Below are 19676 nucleotides of genomic sequence, written 5' to 3'. Positions count from 1 at the left end.
ATCAAAATACTGCTCAACAAAAGGTGATGTGCTTAGAAGCACCATTGTCGAAATACCAAGAGAAAGTCACATCAATAAGAGAAAAACAAGTATTATGAATATAAGGATTATATTGACATTGAATGAAAAAGTATAATCCTTTGATTCAATATAGTTAGTAATCTCACGTGTGATAGCAAGACCAAACTCTTTCTTCTTCTTCTCTAATGCGATACACTTTCAACATTCAGTGACATCATGCCCTGTCTTTCGGCTGTAATTGCACCTCTTGGGTTTGTTGGATGTAAAGGTTTGCCCTTTCCACAATGATAGATGGAAAAGGCTTGTTCGGTGGCCAAAGTAGTGTTGTGGTTGAGACGGCTTTGTTCTTCTTGCAACAAAAGAAACACAAGAGGTATAGATAACTCAGTTGCCCATAGTTACCAACCGCAAAGTGGTAGCAAAACCTTGATAGGATTCAAATAGACCATTCAAAGTGGTAGAAACAAGCTGATTATCTAACACTACTACATCAATATTTAATACTTTTTCTCGAAGATCTTTGATGCCGGTGAGATAGGCATCCATATTACCTCCTTCCATGCACATATCTTCCAATGGCTTATGCTTACACTTCATTGTGCATTACATATAATACGCAAGTCGATCCAATGCATCCTTGGCTGATTTGCACGATTGAATATGTGGAATGATACCTCTCTTCAGTGACAGGGCAAGATGATTGAGGCAGGTGCTTGGGTATCTCAGTTGTCCCATTAGATTTCCTCGAGTAGGGACCGGTGTGGAAGAGGAGGATGACTCAACATAATGAGATCCACCTCTCGATGTGGAGGTAGGAGGTGGTGCCAATGTTAGAGAAGCCGGCCTTCACTCGATGCCAATCACAATACTCCATAGATTCGTTGTGACAAGAACATGTCACATTATATATGCCTATATCAAGTAATTGGAGCCATCGAGCCTGTCATTGGCACCAAGCATGCCCAACAAATGATTATATTGCTGGTCGTGAGTGTAGATCAACAATAAAATAATATTTTCCAAATGAAGAGAGAAAATAAATCCTCTACTGATGAATCATTGATAGAAAAGTCGATGGCTACTTCATAGTAATATTTTTCTTTTGCCATTTTCCTACTGAGAGGAGAAAAATATATTGAAAATAATCGTTTTGCGAAATAAATTATTGCTCAGACAAGGTAGCAATCAGCAATATGCTGAAATCACAAATAAATTGCCACACATAGAGTTGCAAAAGTGAAGGCCCTTTCTTTTGGATACAAGGTTGTCAAAGTGAAGCAATGTGGAACCGAATGGCTGTGACAAAGAGTCAATAGAGAGAGAAGAGAGAGAGAGAGAAAGAGATAGTGAAACGCAGAAAATCCACAGTGAAGAATGCTGTATAAGGATGCAGAATTATACACGGGTGGAGAGAAAATAACTGTGTATGTCTCCACCTTGAGGACCTCGATCTCCGTCAACCCCAAGTGCAATCTCCGTCAACCAACAGGCTGAAATCTATCAGATACAAGTGTAAGACCGCTGGAAACTCAGCCTTACAAAAGGCTGAAAAGAATGCCTCAAAAAATGACCCAAAATAACCAGGTCCGCTGCATTTAATGCAGCCGACCGCAATCGGATAGTCCGACTGCTGCCACGTGGCACTGCTGACGTGGCGCAAGAGATGACTCTCAACACCCCCTCTGAGATCTTGGACAAGGCAACAGATGGAGGGATCTGGAATGTCGATGAAGTAAAGCCTGGGGAAGTGCCTTCGTAAACAAATCTGCAAGATTGTCTTCAGTCTTACAACACTCCACATCAATGGTCGCATCCAAAAGCTTCTCCCTAAGATAGATGACCTTTGGTCTATCCAATTGTGGTTTCCGTGGCAAGTGCAGATTGCATTTCCAAGAACCTTATCGCTTGTCAATAACCCATATAAGTGTATGCAACAAATGATGCATAAGAGGCTATGAGGCCTTTATACTATGAGGCTTTTTTGCATGAGAAAAGGCATGTCCGATAGCCAAAGTAGTGTTAAGCTGGTGGAAGGTATACGTAGCTTGATTGCCCATAGTTACTAACCACAAAGCGGTAGCAAAACCCTGATAGGATTCAGATAGACCATTCAAAGTGGTAGAAACAAGCTGATTATCTAGCACTACTTCATCAATAATTTTTCTCGAAGATCTTTGATGCCAGTAAGATAGGCATCCATATTACCTCCTTCTTCCATGCAAATATCTTCCAATGGCTTATGCTCATGCTTCATTGCGCACTTAATATAATGATGCAAGTTGATCCAATGCATCCTTGGCTAATCTACACGATTGGATATGTGGAATGATACCTCTCTTCCGTGATAGGGTGAGGCGATTAAGGCATGTTCTTGGGCAAGTTGGCTGTCCCATCAGATTTTCTCTTGAGTAGGGACCGGTGTGGAAGAGGAGGATGACTTGGCATCATGAGATCCACCTCTCAATATAGAGGTGACAGGTGGTGCCAGTGTTTAAGAAGCCGGCCTTCACTCAATGCCAATCACAATACTATCATATATGCCTACATCAAGTAATTGGAGCCACTAGTCTTGTCATCAGCATCAAGCATGCCCAACAAATCATTATATTGCTGGTCGTGAGTGTAGATCAACAATAAAATAATATATTCCAAATGAAGAGAGAAAATAAATTTTATAATAATGAATCACTCATAGAAAAGTTGATAGCTACTTCATAGTAATATTTTTCTCTTACCATTTTCTTGCTGAGGAGAGAGAAACACACTCTGAAAATAATAGTTTAGTGAAATAAATTATTGTTCAAACAAGGGAGCAATCAGTACTATGTTGATCAGTAGTATGCATTGAATTGGTTAACAAGTACCTTTGACGTGGAGATCATGACAACTTGGAATAAGCTGAATGCTAAGGAATGTAAGAATTTAAAACAATATAATAAGAAGTTTTGGGATGCATTACTACATATTACTTCTTATCCCCCCATACCCCTTCATGAACAAGTGGAAAATTTTGTTTGTGGGCTGCCCAAAGGAATCGGGGATTTTTGAATTAAATCCACCATATCTAGCATGTCTCAACTCATAGAGACCGATGCTTTGTTGCGTGGGAAGGACTTGGGCTTCCTAGAATGTGGGGTGAAACCAAATAAAAAGTTGTTTAAGGCTAAGAAAAGGGGCAGATCTGAAAATCAACCTGAAAAAAAGCCAAAATAGCTAAGAAAGGGCTCAAAGACATTGGCGCAACATAGGGAATTGATAGCAGGAAATAAATGTTTTATTTGTGAACAAGAAGGGTCACAGTGCAATCAAGGAGATTCTAAAGGAAAGAAGCCCAAAACATCAGTGGGATTGGTACCCGATATTGTTAGTAATCAGCCCAATGATGATTCTACTGAGTTGTGCAAAGCATGGGGCAAAATTAGCCATCAGCATGCATTGATTTTCTTTGATAATGGTACACCAGCCAACTTTATCTCTGTTGACATGGGATCCCGTCTAGGCATCAAAGCGAATGAGATAGGATCCATGGGGGAAGTAAGAATGGCATGTAAAGGCTATGCAAAGCCCGTCACACCACTCATTGGAAAGCTTCGCTTGCATATACAGGGATATGTGGACACCAAAGAGTTCTTCATTGCTCCACTTGAGGGTTGTGACGTATTGCTTGGTATGCCATGGTATCACCATATGCATGCACTGATTAATTCTCATGCAAAAAAGATCACGATTCAGCATAAGGAAAACGTACTCACACTTGATGTAAAGTTAAAAGGTGAATATGTCTCTATTGTATCTACAGCTGCCATTTCTAAAGTAATGCAAAATCATCTTTCAGTGAACTTGGTTTTTACTAGGAATAAAGATAATAGTGAGAATGCTGGAAACATGTCTAAGTTAAAGAAGGATCACATGCCATTTCTGAAAATGTATGTTGATTGCTTCTCTTAGTCACTTCCAAGGCAGCTACCGCCTGAAAGGCTAGAAGATCATAGCATAGATCTTAGCCTTGGAAGTAGCCCGCCTAATAAGCCACCTTATAAAGCCAATGGAGCCCAACAGGAGGAGATTATGACTCAAGTAAATGAGCTGTTAGAAAAAAGATTGACTCAACCCAGCTCATCTCCTTTTGTTCTCCAATGCTTTTGGTGCAAAAAAAGGATGGTTCATGGCATATGTGCATTGATTATCGTGCTCTAAACAAGATAACGATAAAGAATCGCTTTCCGATTCCTCGGATCAATGATGTTATGGATAGATTGCAAGGGGCAGTCATATTCAATCATATAGATTTGAAAAGTGGGTATCATCATATGCGCATTAGACTGGAAGATGTACCTAAGACAACTTTTAGGACATCTTTTGGATTGTCTGAATTTCTTGTTATGCCTTTTAGACTTGCGAATGCTTCTACCACTTTTAATCGGATGATGGATTGCATCTTCAGGCCACATACAAGATTTGTGGACACTTTCTTTGATGACATGATTATCTATTCAAAGAACAAGGCAGAGTATAGAAGACACTTGGACATTGTGTTCAATGAACTGCATGAGCATATGTTGGTTATCAATGACTAGAAAAGTGAATTCTTCTTGCATGAAATCCAATTTTTTTTTTAGCATACTGTATCGCCTGATGGTATTCGCATAGACCCTACAAAGGTTGAGGCAATACGATCATGGCCACCTTTGAGGAATGTGCATGAGATCCACATCTTCTCAGGTTTATGTTATCACTATAGAATGTATATACGCGGGTTTGCTGAAATTGCATCTCCATTGCATGCTTTGCAAAAGAAGGATGTGCCATTTAGATGGACAGTAGTGAAAATTTCAGCATTTGAAAAGTTAAAGGAAAAAATGACTTCAAATCATGTGCTTCTATTACCTGATCTAAGGAAGTCATTTGTAATTCAATGTGATGCATGTGGTAACAGCATTGGGGCTGTTCTTATGCAGGACGGCCAAGTTGTGGCTTATGAGAGCCGAATTCTTCACTGTGCAGAAAAGAATTTGCAAGTCTATGAGAAAGAGCTCTTGGTTGTAATTCATGCACTGCCTATATGGAAACATTATTTGCTGGGGGCTGATTTTACAGTGCAGACAGACCATCAAACTTTGAGATACTTTCTAACGTAGACAGAGTTGTCAGAGAAGCATATGAGATGGGCAAATTTTCTCTCTATGTTTCACTTTCAAATTGTACATATTGATAGTAAAAAGAATGTTGTGGCTGATGCACTATCATGTAAGCCACAAATTTCAGCCCTCAACATGGTTTATCACACTAAGTTGAATGCCCCATAAAAGAGCAATATGTTGCTAATTCGAACTTTGCTAATGTTTATGATTAGCTTTTCAATGGCCAAAGGCATGAACACCTTGTGCTAAGAGATGGTTTTTTTATGATGCATGGACGACTGGGTGTCACAAAGCAGTTAAGGCCTAGAGTTATCACTGAAAGTCATGCTCCTCCGTATGCAAGATACGGAGGTATTGATGTCACAATCAAGGCAGTGGAGCATTTCTTTTATTGCCCAGCTTTGAGACATAATGTAAAATAGTTTGTTGAGACATGCATCGTATGTTAGAAGGTAAAGCATAATAGGCAAAAGATGTCAGTTTGTTACAGCCCTTGCCTATTCCAAATAGACCTTGGCAAAGCATTGCAATGGACTTTATCTTTGAGCTTTCTAAAATACCTACAGGGAATGATGGGATATGGACTATCATTTGCAGGTTTAGCAAACAAGCCCATTTTATTCCGATGAGAAAAAAAATAAAGATTGATCATATGGCACGATTGTTTTAGCAACATATCTTTAAGTATCATGGTATGCCAAAGTCGATCACTAGTGATCGAGACCCTCGGATTACCAATTTATTTTGGAAGGGGTTGTTTGAGAATATGGATACCATACTAAAATTCTCATCATCCTTCCATCCGCAAACGAATGGTCAATTTGAGGAAGCAAATTCCTAGGTGTTAGATCTTCTAAGATGCTATGTTTCAAACCACAAGACACAGTGTGAGTAATATTTGCCCTTGGTTGAGTTTGCTTACAACAACACAGTGCATAGTTCCATGGGCAAAGCTCCGTTTGAGGTGGTTGAGGGTGGCAAGAAGATACTGCATATTCTACAAACTAAGGATAAGATTTTTTAGGCTAATTGTTAAGTGAAAAACTTGGATGTGGCCTATGCAAAGATAAAATAGACACTTCATCGCCACAGACATGCTTTGCAGTTTGCAGAGAGTGATTATGTATTGCTGCAATTTGAACAGGCAAGGCTGAAAAAGATGAAAAGAAGAGAAAGATTGTATCTGAAGTTAAGTATGAGATATTATAGGCCCTTCCAAGTGTTGGAGAAGATCAGCAATGTGGCATACTGGCTGAAATTACTTCCACATTGGCAGATAAGAAAATTTTGGTACATAAGGAAAGAAAGATCCAAAGTAAAGTTTCCATGAGATACTTGGTGAAATTTCGGAATGATTCACCAATGAATGCCAAATGGATGGAAGAGGATGACTTAGTAGACCATCCTCAATTGTTGCAACTTTACCTACATGCCTTTCAATTAGAGCCGACTTTAGTTTGAGTTTCATCAAGTTCAATACACCAGGGGTTTGGAGTATTGCCTAATGCTAAAGGGGGAGGTAGCACTTCCAGTCCTCTAGTTATGGACAGCTCTCATATGTAGTGAATCTTGGATGTATTCAACGTGCACTATGCTGATAGTATGTTTGCCATGAGGTCACTACTTAGTGTACTAGTCACTGTCAAATGTATGTAGATGAGCATGACTTTCACCTGGGCACTGGAACTATACTTTTGCATCAACTTATGATCAATTTGGCATGAATTTTGCTCAATTTTGAGACAAAAATTCTAATTAATTTCAGCTCAGCTTTTGATTAGCCTGAGAACCATTATGGTCACTTTTGGGATTAGTTTTGCATCAATTTTTGCATTGATTGCTGGTTAGTTTTTGCAATGAGTTTGTGATCACCTTGGGGTCACATTTGTAACAGTTTGTGATCAATTCTCACATCAGTAAGTGATCAGTTTATGATCAGATTATGCTCAATTTTCAATGGTTTACATCTGGTTCTATGGATAACAGCATATGTTATAATGCCATTGATGTTTTAGCCATGGTTTATGCTTAGTTATGCCATATGGTTTGGTTTTGCCAAATGAATTGAGCTCATGAGAAATAGACATGTCATATGATAATCTGGCATGGTTTTTGAGATTCTTTGTGAGCCTTATGTTATGTTATGTTGGCTAGTAATTTTCAGTATGTGTTGGGCATATGGAATGGTTCAGCAGCAATGCACAATATTGTGTTAACTATGATACCTTGTGGAAATTCCAGTTCACTATGTTGCTTTTGATGCATCTCTAGTGCACTCCAAGATGATTGCAAGGATTTTAGGGGGAAGAGTTGTCATGAGGACATGTATTTTTGAAACCTCACTTAACATGTGGATTAATCTTTAATCACATGGTTCAGTAAATGTTGCACATGTGAGGTGTAACTAGGATTAGAGTAAATTTAGGAGCCAATAACCCAAGGAAATCACGAGATATCAAAGGCAAAAGTTGCTATAAGTTATGCCACACAAGTACTTGTTAGGATTCAGATCCTGTCGGAGGGCAGTCGGACTGCCACGTGGCAGTCCGACCTGTTTCTGGACAGTCGGCTGCATTTAATACAGCCGACCTGCATTTATTGGACGCCTGTTTTGTGGCTATTTATAGCCGATTTTCCAACAGTCTTCTCCCACTTCTGATCGCAGATTCAGGCTGGAGATTCGTGCGGATTCCGTCTCTATTCATAGATTTCAGGCAGGAGATCATGCAGACTGCAGCGGACTTCGAGGTGAACAGCAGGTTGCATCGTCGAGGTGGAGACACGCAATCCAGCGCACTGCGCCCGTGTATAGATCTGCATATCTTTGTATACAGCACACTTATACAGCAGATCTTCATCTTCCACTGTCTCTTTCTCTCTCCTCTCTGCGTTCTCTCACTCTCTCAGTCTTGGTCCCACGCTTCCGCATCGCTGCACTCTGACATGGTATTAGAGCAATGAAGAAGGGCTGACTGAGTGAAGAACCAACCTGAAGAGGAGTTTCCATCGCGACACAAGGCTGCGTTTCCAGCATTTGAGGGCGAGCGGGAGGGCTGCACCTCGGAACAAGGCTGAAGCGAGCATGGGCGCACGGGAAAGGAGTCCAATTGGTGGATTTGTTGCTGTTTGCTGCTGTTTGAAGAGGAGGAAGACTGAGTTTTCAGTCTTCGAGTGCAGGTTTTGCTTTTTCATCGCCTCCGGCAGGTAAAGAAGGTTCGGGACGCGGAAGAAAGAGCCCTAGCAGGCTGCGTTTTCACAGTCAGAGGGGGTTGCTTTTGCGTTTGTGAAGGCATTACAGGTGAAGATGTCTACAGAGATTGACTTGGAGTTCCAGACGATCATGGACCGGAAGGTGCCTGTCTTACCGGCTCTTCCCGCAGATCAAAAGCTCGACGGCGACAATTACCGCATTTGGCGCATGATGATATTGGCCATCCTTGAGTCCTACGATTTGGCGGAGCTTGTACAGGAGATCGACCGGCCCTCGGTGAGAGATGAGTCCAAACTCTCTTCCGATGCTCGTGCGGAGTTGGCCAAGGCACAGTCTCACTGGGACAAACTGAATGCCCGGATTCGTTCTTTTCTTTTTCTGTCTTGTACTACAGCCGTGATAGCCCACATCGAGCACTTGACGGTGGCTCGGGAGATATGGCTGGAGCTTGATCAGATGTATAACCGGATGACCCTTATGAAGCGGGTTTCTTTGGAGGTGCAGATGCGGACCCTGTCCGTGAACAAGTCTTCGTTGCGGGAGCACATCAACAAGCTTAGACAGCTTCAGATGCAGGTTCAAAATGCAAGGAAGTCAATTTCCTCCGAAGACATGGCGATCACACTTTTGTCCCAGTTGCCGCCACGATTCAGTGCTTTCTACTCTGTCCTTATTGCTTCGGGGCGTGAGTCTACTCTTCGGTGGGAAGAGCTGGTTCCTATGGTCTTGGACCAAGAGGAACAACTGAAGGGACAGCATGCTTCCAAGTCGGAAGCCTTGACAGGTCAAGCCTCTCAAAAGAAGGGGAAGGACCAAAAGAAGAAAAAGGAGGACAACAAGTCAAAGAAGGACAAGGACAAAGAATCCACATGCCATATTTGTGGAAAGACTGGCCATTGGAAGAAGGATTGCCCTGACAAAGACAAGAAGGACACCAACAAGAAGGACACGAAGGATTCTGGAGAGGTGGTTGCACCCTCATCAACTGCGTTTCTTCATCTAGTTGTCATTGAGGACTCTACACCGAATGCTTCTCATGCTGCGATGACCGCTCCCCCGGCTCGAGAGTGGATCATTGACAGTGGTGCCTCCCAGCATATGACTCCTTCATCAGATGGTGTTGCCCAATTGCAACCTTCACGTGGGCAGATTCTCATTGGAGATAGGTCTTCGGTGTCTATTGCAGGATGGAGTGAGATGCAGCTTATTCAAGATGGACGTGGTGGTACCCATACCTCAGAGGTCTTGCATGTGCCAAGTTTAGGGTATCATCTACTTTCGGTTCATAAGATTTGTTCCCTTGGACTTTTGGTGGAGTTTGACAGTGATTCGGTGCGAGTCCTTGATCGTGGGTCGAGGAAGGTTCTCTCATCAAGATATGAGAAGAACAGCATCTACAAACTGACGTCTTCTATTGCCCTCCCTACTCTTCTTCTTATCTCTCAGACACAATCAAAGCTATGGCATGCTCGGTTCGATCACGTCAACTGATTATCTTCGGAGGGCGTCACGTGGACAGCTTGTTCGAGGGTTGCCGAACATAGTGGTGAGCCAGCAGCCATGCGTCTCCTGCATTCGTGGGAAACAGCATAGGGATGCGATTCCCACGAAAGCTTCGCAGCGGTCTACTTCATCGATGGAGCTTGTATCTACGGATCTTTGTGGCCCTATGAGAAACGAGTCCTTGAGAGGAAGCTCCTACTTCATGTTGATCGTAGATGACTACAGCAGGATGACTTGGGCCTATTTCTTGGCATTGTAGTCGGAGGCTTTCTCCCACTTCAAGGATTGGCTTCTCTTTGAGGAGAACCGATCAGGCTGGCGATTGAAGACCTTGCAATCTGACAAGGGTGGTGAATTTGTTTCTAATGAGTTTGCTCGTTTTTGTGTAGATAACGGTATTCACCAGGAGTTTGCTAATACCAACACTCCTCAAGAAAATGGCATTCTTGAACAGAAGAACCGAAGTGTGATCGAGATGGCGCGCACCATAATGGAGCACCAACAGACACCTCAGTTTCTGTGGGCCGAGGCTGTGGCTACTGCAGTCCACATCCTTAACCGATCTCCCACTTCGGCTGTTGATGGGATGACCCCTTTTGAGGCTTACTTTGGGACTAAGCCCGATGTTTCTTATTTTAGGGTTTTTGGGTGTGATGTCTATGTTCACATTCCCAAGGCTCATCGTGATAAATTTGAAGCAGCTTCCCGAAGACAGGTGTTTGTTGGCTACAGCTCTTAGTCCCAAGGCTATCGTTTGTATGACCCCGTCAAGCGGGATGTGTACACCAGTCGAGATGTACGGTTCGTGGAGGTTCCGGACATAGCAGCGGGTGAGGAGCATCCCATACTTGGAGATCCAAGGGAGAGTTGGGCTCCCGAGACAGTTCCTTTGGAGCCCGTGCCTTTTGATTTCGATTCTGTTTCCAATACAGAGTCTACTGTTCCACCAATCACCCTCGAGGAGTTACCACCGGTGGATATCCCAGAGTCTTCAGCTGATGGAGAGAGACGAGGAGTGATCGGACCTCCTCCTCGTTGGGCCCGTGACACACTCCGTGATTCAGGGATCGAGGGGGTCCCTAAGGAGTGGGGACCGCAGGATGGTCCACGGCGGTCACAGAGGCACCAGACACTTTCTACGGAGCTTGTTTGCTCTAACTATTGTTTGATGACCCGTGTTATGCAGGATCGAGAGCCCACCTCCGTGAAGGAGGCTTTACAGTCCGCACCATGGAAGAAAACTATGGAAGCCGAGTTGGAGGCTATTGAGAGGAACGGCACTTGGTATCTCATGCCTTGCCCCCTGCATAAGGTGATTGGCGTCAAATGGGTCTTCAAGACCAAGTACCTTAGCGATGGTTCTTTGGACAAGCACAAGGCTCGCCTTGTTGCTAAAGGTTTTGCACTGCGCCCAGGGATTGATTGTCATGACACTTTTGCTCCCACTGCTCGTATGGCGACTATTCGAGTTGTTCTTGCCTTGGCTGGCCATAGGAGATGGCCTGTCTACCAGTTGGATGTGAAGTCAGCCTTCCTCAATGGTGATTTGAAGGAGGAGATCTATGTCGAGCAGCCTCCTGGCTTTGGATCTTCAGATGGGAAAGTCTACAGGTTGAAGAAGGTCTTGTATGGCCTCAAGCAGGCTCTGCGTGCATGGAACAAGAAGATTGATTCATTCCTTCAGTCACAGTTAGGATATCGGCATTCCAAGGCCGATCCACAGCTTTATGTACACACTTCCGAGGCTGGTTGTGTGCTTTTTGTGTTGTATGTTGATGATTTGATTGTCACAGGTGATCATGCACAGAAGGTCAAAGAGACGAAGGCAGCTTTACATCAGACGTTCGAGATGACGGATTTAGGTCTACTCCATTTCTTCTTGGGCCATGAGATTTATCAGTCTCAGAGGGGGATTTTCATCTCTCAGCAGAGATATGTACAGGAGCTCTTGGTTTCTTTTGCGATGGAGGATTGTCGGACCATTTCTACTCATATGGATCTGAACTGGAAGGCCACTTCACATTCAGCTTCTCCAATGGTGGATGCTTCCCGCTATCGCCAGTTGATTGAATCATTGATTTGGCTCCTCAACACTCGTGTTGATCTTTGTTTTGCTGTTGGGCTCTTGGCAGGGTTCATGAGTGAACCTCAAACAGTGCATTGAGGATACTTCGGTATTTGAGGGGGACATCTGATTTAGAGATTCATTATCCAACAGGCACAAGTGGTTCAGATCTTGTACTTACAGGTTGGAGCAACTCGGATTTGGCTGGTGATGTGGACCACATGCGGTCTACAACAGGTTACTATTTTAACTTGGGTGCAGGTGTTATCTCATGGAGTAGCAAGAAGCAGCCCACAGTAGCACTTTCGTCTACTGAGGTGGAGTATCGGGCCGCGTCTTCCACCACGTGAGGCTGTGTGGCTTCAGAGATTGTTGGAGGAGCTTGGCTGCCCCCAGACTCGTCCTACTTTGCTGAATGCGACAATGAGAGTTGCATTGCCTTGGCACGGAATCCCGTTTTCTATGCCCGGACGAAGCACATAGAAATCCAGAACCACTTCATCAGAGAGAAGCTTCTGGATGAGACCATCGTTGTGGAGTACTGCAAGACGGAGAACAATCTTGCAGATTTGTTTACGAAGGCACTTCTCCAAGCTCTACTTCGGAGACATGCCAGATCCCTCAGGCTTCTGCCCCGCCCAGGCTTTGAGAGGGGGTGTTAGGATTCAGATCCAGTCGGAGGGCAGTCGGACTGCCACGTGGCAGTCCGACCTGTTTCTGGACAGTCGGCTGCATTTAATGCAACCGACCTGCATTTATTGGGCGCCTGTTTTGTGGCTATTTATAGCCGATTTTCCAGCAGTCTTCTCCCACTTCTGATCGCAGATTCAGGCTGGAGATTCGTGCAAATTCCATCTCTGTTCGCAAATTTCAGGTAGAAGATCGTGCAGACTGCAGCGGACTTTGAGGTGAACAGCAAGTTGCATCGTCGAGGTGAAGACACGCAGTCCAGCGCACTGCGCCCGTGTATATATCTGCATATCTTTGTATACAGCACACTTATACAGCAGATCTTCATCTTCCACTCTCTCTTTCTCTCTCTTCTCTCTGCGTTCTCTCAATCTTGGTCCCACGCTTCCGCATCGCTGCACTCTGACAGTACTTGGTTATCCTATGCCAGTTGTTGGCCTAGGTCATTCATTTGGCCATAAGTGTCAGTTGGTAACACTAGAGAAGTGGCATTTAATGGTACCTAACGCCAATCTGATGGTCAAATACCGCCAAAGACACTCAAGAATGGAAGTTGATCAACTAATTTAATTATTGGTCAATCAGATAATTTTTCAAGGCACCGAATTAATTATTTGAATAATTTTCAGTATTTAAAGACTGAAAATTAATATTTAATTATGGATAATGCTGGGAAAACCATTTGAAAAGGTTGTCACTTGTCAAAAATGCCCATGCAAGACTGAAAAACGTCTTTAGAGGCTGGAGAGAGGCATTTTAGTGCACTCAACTTGCAAGAGAGAGGGAGGAGATATTGCTCGTTGTTGAGAAACCCTTCATCCGCAGTTTGCGTTTTTGCGATTAGGGTTTGCAACCCCAAAAAGGGGCACCATCCAAGACTGATTGTGCCTATTTATAAGCCACTCTCTCATTCATTCCTCACGGCTGATTCATTCAATCCGTCACCTCCTCTCCAGCCTCTCCACTACCCTCACACCCCTTTAGGAGAACATTGCGGTTAGTGGTTCATGGCTGTCTTCATCATCTTCCTTGTGCTACGGCACCCTTGGTCCCTTGTATCACATTCACTCCATGATTCGGAACTTCATCATTCCATTCATTAGAGTTTCTGCTCTCTTCTCTTCTCTTCTCCATGTTTGCCGAGTTCACTCTATGTTCCTCCCCGCCAACCCTACTGTCTCGTTGGTACGTCATCTTTTTACATGGTATCAGAGCTGGATCTGCTCAAACAGCAGCAAAGATACTCCACTCTAGTGAAGGCAAAGACCGGTGGCGGGTTCGGCTTCCACTTCTCTTCTTTTTCGGTTGCTTCAAAATCTCGTTTTTGCAGGTTCCAAGTGTTCTCAGCTTGCTGCCCACACCCCTTTCGCGGAGGATATCACAGTCTCAATTGTCCCTTGCTGTCATCTACAGTTTGGCGCCTATTTCCAGTCTTCTACCTGCAATTTGCAGTTGTTTACAGAAAAACGACTATTGCTGATCACTCTCCATTTAGAAAACAATCTCGTTTTTGCAGATTTTAGGTCTTTCAGCTTGCTACCCACACCCCAAACGTAGAGGACATCGCGGTCCAAGCTGGCCATTGCTGTCTATAACAGTCTGGCGCCTATTTCCAGCCTATCACACACTGTTCGGAGCTGATTTCAGCATATTGACTGCTGCTGCTTTTTTTTCCTGCGTTTTTAGTCTTTCTCTCTCTTGCAGGCTGTCCTGCCTGCGTTTTTACTCTCTCTCTCCTACAAACTATCCTGCCTGCGTTTTTAGTATTTCTCTCTCCTCACCTACGTTTTTCAACCGGTTGCAATCTCTTACTGTTGTTCGCATCCTCCTCCCACTGGCAGCTCACTTCCAGCCCTTCCACTACCTTTCCACCCCTTGAGGCGGACATTGCGGTTCGTGCTTCACATTGCCCTCACACCCCTTGAGACAAACGTTGCGGTTCGTGGTTCATGGTGGCTGATCTCTTCCTTCTTCAGCAAGGCAAACTAATATCCATGGCTTCTTCACCGACAAATTGCCAATTTACTGGATGTTCCTACTGCAGCAAGAATGGTCATTCCATTGATGACTATCAACATCGACCTTTGCTCCCCACCCCCCGCAGTAAATGTGTCTTTCACCAGGCATTCCTAGTGCCACCTCTCCTTTCTGGGCCACAGAGATCATTATGCATCAGCTATCGGAGTATTATGCTCAAGGCAATAAGCTGCACCCGATGCGCAGTAAGTCCTTTCGAGCATACGGAGGCTCTAAGACCTTACGAGGCGATAAGCCCTCCTGGAGACCATCCCACTGCGCAGAGGTTTTCCCCACCTACTTCCAGGTCCAGTGGCTTCCACAACCCACATCTCCTCCACAGTCCACTCTCCTGAGAGCCCATGATTGTTTCCCACCCTTGGCTTATCCTGAGCCTCCTTCTTCCCCACCCTCTTCCACTCAGGTTCGAGAGGCCACTTCTAGGTGCTTTTCGGCTTCTTCTTCCGAGCCACAGATATCTTCTTTGGCACAAACGGCGGCACTTCGTTCGTCATCTGATGCTTCACAGTCCATGAGCCATGAGTGGTTGGATTCCCTTTCTCTCTCAGACTGGGATTTTCTTACTTCGCCCTCAGAGGGGGCTTCCAATTCTTCTTCGGCTTCAGAGGGGGCTCCTACTTCTAGTCCTTTCAATTCAGAGATGGACCCTATGTGCCATGAAGTTCCTCACACATCACCACCTTTGACTTTCGAGGAGTGTATCTCCTTTGAGCAATCATTCCCTCTACTCATACCCAGGATCTAGAGAATCTACCTAGATCAAGGCCCTTGGGTCTTCAGCAGCGACTTGGTGGCTAGGCCTTTGTATTCCTTCCAGCATGGAGTCATGAAGCTAGTGGCTTCTCTCCCGAGGTTGAGTTTCGGGTTATACAGCTCATCCAGTCTCCTGACTATTTTCAAAGGTCTCCTTTCAGGTGGTATTCTCAGATTACAGGGTGGATCTTCTTCGTCCCTTGGTCAGCATGGAGCCATCTCCCAAGATCGAGTATGGGCATATCCTTATGGTTCTCGACACCGCACAAAGTCTGATATTCCTCCTATACATTGCATTTTTCATCATCTTTGTACTAGGGCGCTTGGGCAAGTGAATAATTTACCCACAAGGAACACTGTCCAAGTGGCACCTGCTACATGAGCATTCTTCAGCATGTAGCATTCCATCTCCACCTCACTCTTCTCTTCTTCCACTTTTTGGGCCTGAGAGGGGGTGTTGAGAAACCCTTCACCCACAGTTTGCGTTTTTTGCGTTTCTGCATTTTACATTTAGGGTTTGTGGCCCCAAAAAGGGGCACCATCCTAGACTGACTATGCCTATTTACAGGCCACTCTCGCATTCATTCTTCGCGGCTGATTCATTCAGTCCGTCACCTCTTCTCTCCAGTCTCTCCACTACCCTCACACCCCTTCAGGAGGACATTGTGATTAGTGGTTCATGGCTGTCTTCGTCATCTTCCTTGTGCTACGGCACCTTTGTTCCCTTGTATCACATTCACTCCATGATTCAAATCTTCATCATTCCATTCATCAAAGTTTCTTCTCTCTTCTCTTCTCTTCTCCATGTTTGCTGAGTTCACTCTGTGTTCCTCCCCGCAAACCCTATTGTCTCGCTGGTATGTCATCTTTTGACACCTCGCCCACTATCAAAAATCGACTCTAATACCAATCCTCAAATCTTTATTGCAACACTTAATGGAGATTTGTACATGTGTCAACTTCAAGAGGCAAGCATTAACCAGCACTCTTCACTTTGATTTCTCGAAACCGCCTCTCTATCTTGCCTAAGACAACTCTTCTATGCCACACTCTCACCCACGGTTAGTCCTCACCAGCAACTACCAAGAGGACTCCAAATTGTCGATCTCTAAAACACTCTAGCTAACCAACCAGGCTTCTCTTTGTTGCTCTTCACAATAGGCCCGAAAATAAGGTGAAGAAGAAGATTGTTTTTGTTGAACTCCTTCCAACCACAATGCTAGATGCAATCATCACAATGAGCTTCTGTTTCCCTTTTGGTAAATCATGCAGCCATAATTAACTGCCATGTCATCAAACATTATTATGTGTCCTATGCAACATTTGCAATAATTATGCAATCCATTGCTCCAGATCCGACACACAACTGTTACTGCAGGTCTGCTGCTTATGCAATCCTTCAACTCTCCTGCTTTGTCATCCACGCACTTGCATCCATCGCCTGCTCGACATATGAGTATGTGTATTGGGCCATGTTTAAGTGTGTTACAGTGTGGCAAAGCAGTAGGGAACTGACAGTTGAAATACACAGTGTAGGAGGTCGTGAGCTGCAGATAAACTGTAGCAATGAAAATGCAGGTATAGAAGACTGCGCACAGGCTGCTAAAGATGGTGAAATACAGAAAATACAACTGGTAGGGGTAAGCAAACACAAGGCTTGGCAAGGGGGTTTCCGGGGTGGCTGTGAAGTAAGTAGCTCATCACAAAGCTATGAGAATGATACCACATCAGAATGGCAGCAAAAGAGGAACTTGCAAATAGAAGACAAGAACATTGAAGAGCAAGGTGAAGGCAATAAAGAGCTCAAACTAATGCAAAAAGAGCCTGACACAGGAATAGCCCCTACAGATGCTACATTCTATAGCTGCAATTAGGGTGCTAAGAGAATGAAGGCAGGAGATAGAAGAAGTCTAACAACTAAATGCATGTCGATCAACTGACAGTGCAGCCTATACATAGGCAGAAAACCCTAGACAAGATCTAGAAAGGAATCCCATGCCCAAAACATGGGTGGGCCCAAAAACAGGGGCATTGACCAAAAGAAGACCAAACTAACCCAAGTGCTCCTAATGTCCCTTGCTTACTCAGTGTAAGGCTCGCGACCAATAGATGACTGTGACCACTCACAGATTTCTCTTATGCTCTGCCACTGTAGCTCGATTCTGGCACACATGGCACTAGTAGAGAACTTTCCCATACACAAAGTATGCACACCAGCACCCCCATTCGCAGATCCAGCAACCCCATGGATCCAGGGAATTGCAGGATCATCCTGGTTAGACATATATCTGGCAGATATATGTATGGCTTATCATGTCATGTGTGCAATTTGAATCTATATGGCCATGAACCTATGAGCATTGGCAGCATCCCTTGCTCCATAATTGTCGCAGGTATTTTATAGTTCTTTCCAAACTTTACTGTACTTACCAGCCAGTGTTTACATATACAGGCCAACCTGATTATTAGTTATCTGGCCAACCAGCAATTAAATTTACTGATGGGACCTGTTCCAAAGATTTATTGAATCCCCCTTATTAGGAAAAGAAACAACAAACTGCTACTGCCAACAATTTATGCAGGAGATGACGATATTTGTCTATTTTCCAATCCATTACACGATATTGAGAGATCCGCCTAGGAAAAACTCAGAAGACCAAAGTAAACTTGTGATCCTCTGTTGAATGATTCTGTGCTGCATTTCCAAACTGTACCTGTTGCATACCTTATGGAATAAGAGAATAGACCCATCCTGCTCGACCCTTGGCCTAACTAGACCTTACCTCCAAAGTAGTTGAGAAATAAGCCCTTCTTGGCTCCTGGAGAACTAGAAGTTGCTCAAAATAAAGCTACTGAATTGGAGTTACTGGCTCAGTTTCGGCATGCACTTTCTAATCAAAGGAGAGGAGATCCAACGTTTCACAAGCATGTGCACCTCATCTTCCACCACACACTCCTGATATATGATCTCACATTTGGCACAGGCAGGAGATAAAGCACTTGGTCTACCAAAAGCCCAGATTTATGGATTGATGCTAAAGTATTGCCATTTCAGGAAATCAGCAGAATTTGTGGCTATCGAGCACTGCATTAGCAACAACAGGTACGATCACGTCTTTGTCTTGAATTTGATCGAAGTCCGGAATGTGCCAAAGCTGCGTAGTTCGAGAATCTAAAAGAATTGTGATCGGAAGGTTTATGATCCCTATGCAGATACCAAAATCGATCGCTCCATACGAAGCATCGGTCCGATTTCAGAATGTCCACAGAATCAAAAATGCTTCTGGTCTTCTCTCGCAAAGTATAACGAAGCAGAGATTGCTAGGGTTGCAGCGTACCTCAAACGAGTTCCCATGGCGTGTGAGAGTTCAAATGAAGGGGCGGATCCAGAGGCAATCGGGTAGAAGGCGAGTCCGAAGGTCGAGTAAAGGCAATGAGACCAGAATAAGCCCCCTCGCCGTAGCCACCAAAAGGTTGGCAGGTGCAGATCCAGCTATGGCGATGGAAGATCGGGTGAGAACGGAGGCACCACTCTGTAATAGTCTTTGTATGGGTGTGTTTGTGTTGTTTTTACGGCTCTATTTAATTATTAACCCCTCTAAGGTGCATGTGGGTTACCACGCGCTTTTTATGTCATGTTTCACAAGCTTTCTTATAACCAATTCCCCTAAAATTACCCTATAGTTCAAAGGTCTTTTCTTAAACCTCATGTGGTGGTGAGGTGGCGGGTTAAACCCCAAGGTCAATGGTTCCATCATCTCTCAGGCAATGGTGAAAGCACCTTGTTTATTTGTAAAATTCGATTATGGCTCCACTTGGTTGGGCACCAAGATAGACATTATAATGGGAGCATATGTTGACCTCGTAGTCAAAGGTTTGAGAGCCCCTTGATCACAAGTATCAATGTAAGCCTTGATAACCCTTCTAAGTTATCCCTTGGAGATAAGGTGCAAAGCTTTCTGTTAGACCCCCTTCAAACAGAAGCTGCTTGTATGAGATTTTCGCGATTACATAGAAAAGCCCTAATGTTCCATAAGTGCAAGGCAATGGTAGTGGCATGTATCCTTTGCAATGATATCTGATAGAGTCACGTACACAAAGTTATCTACCTTAGAAGGTAGCTAGATGATAGCCATTGCCCATAATAGCCCTTGTGTTCCCCATGCCCCACAAGGTAAAAGGAGTGACATGCACATCATATCGAAACAATTAAATGTTTTCAGTCACATGGATTTACTATTGGTTATCTAGTGCA

General features: G+C 44.1%; 1 protein-coding gene across 2 annotated transcripts in view; it reads right to left on the bottom strand.

Moving 5' to 3' along the window:
* LOC148020028 (AP-1 complex subunit gamma-2-like) overlaps positions 1 to 18991 on the bottom strand; it is a 95679-nt gene extending 76688 nt beyond the window's left edge. For both annotated transcript variants that reach the window (XR_015694919.1, XM_087700298.1), the window contains exon 1: positions 18760 to 18991. Coding sequence is in view for 1 of the 2 variants with exons in the window: in XM_087700298.1 (XP_087556424.1) it covers positions 18760 to 18776 (17 nt within the window). In the remaining variant the exon portion in view is untranslated. The remainder of the gene's footprint in view (positions 1 to 18759) is intronic.
* Positions 18992 to 19676: the final 685 nt, after the last annotated feature.

The sequence above is a fragment of the Lygodium microphyllum genome, chromosome 19 (assembly GCF_053477565.2).
Source record: "Lygodium microphyllum isolate KBCC chromosome 19, Lygodium_microphyllum_v1.1.10, whole genome shotgun sequence".
In the NCBI taxonomy this organism is placed as follows: Eukaryota; Viridiplantae; Streptophyta; class Polypodiopsida; order Schizaeales; family Lygodiaceae; genus Lygodium; species Lygodium microphyllum.
This window is presented reverse-complemented; position numbering and strand designations above follow the sequence as displayed.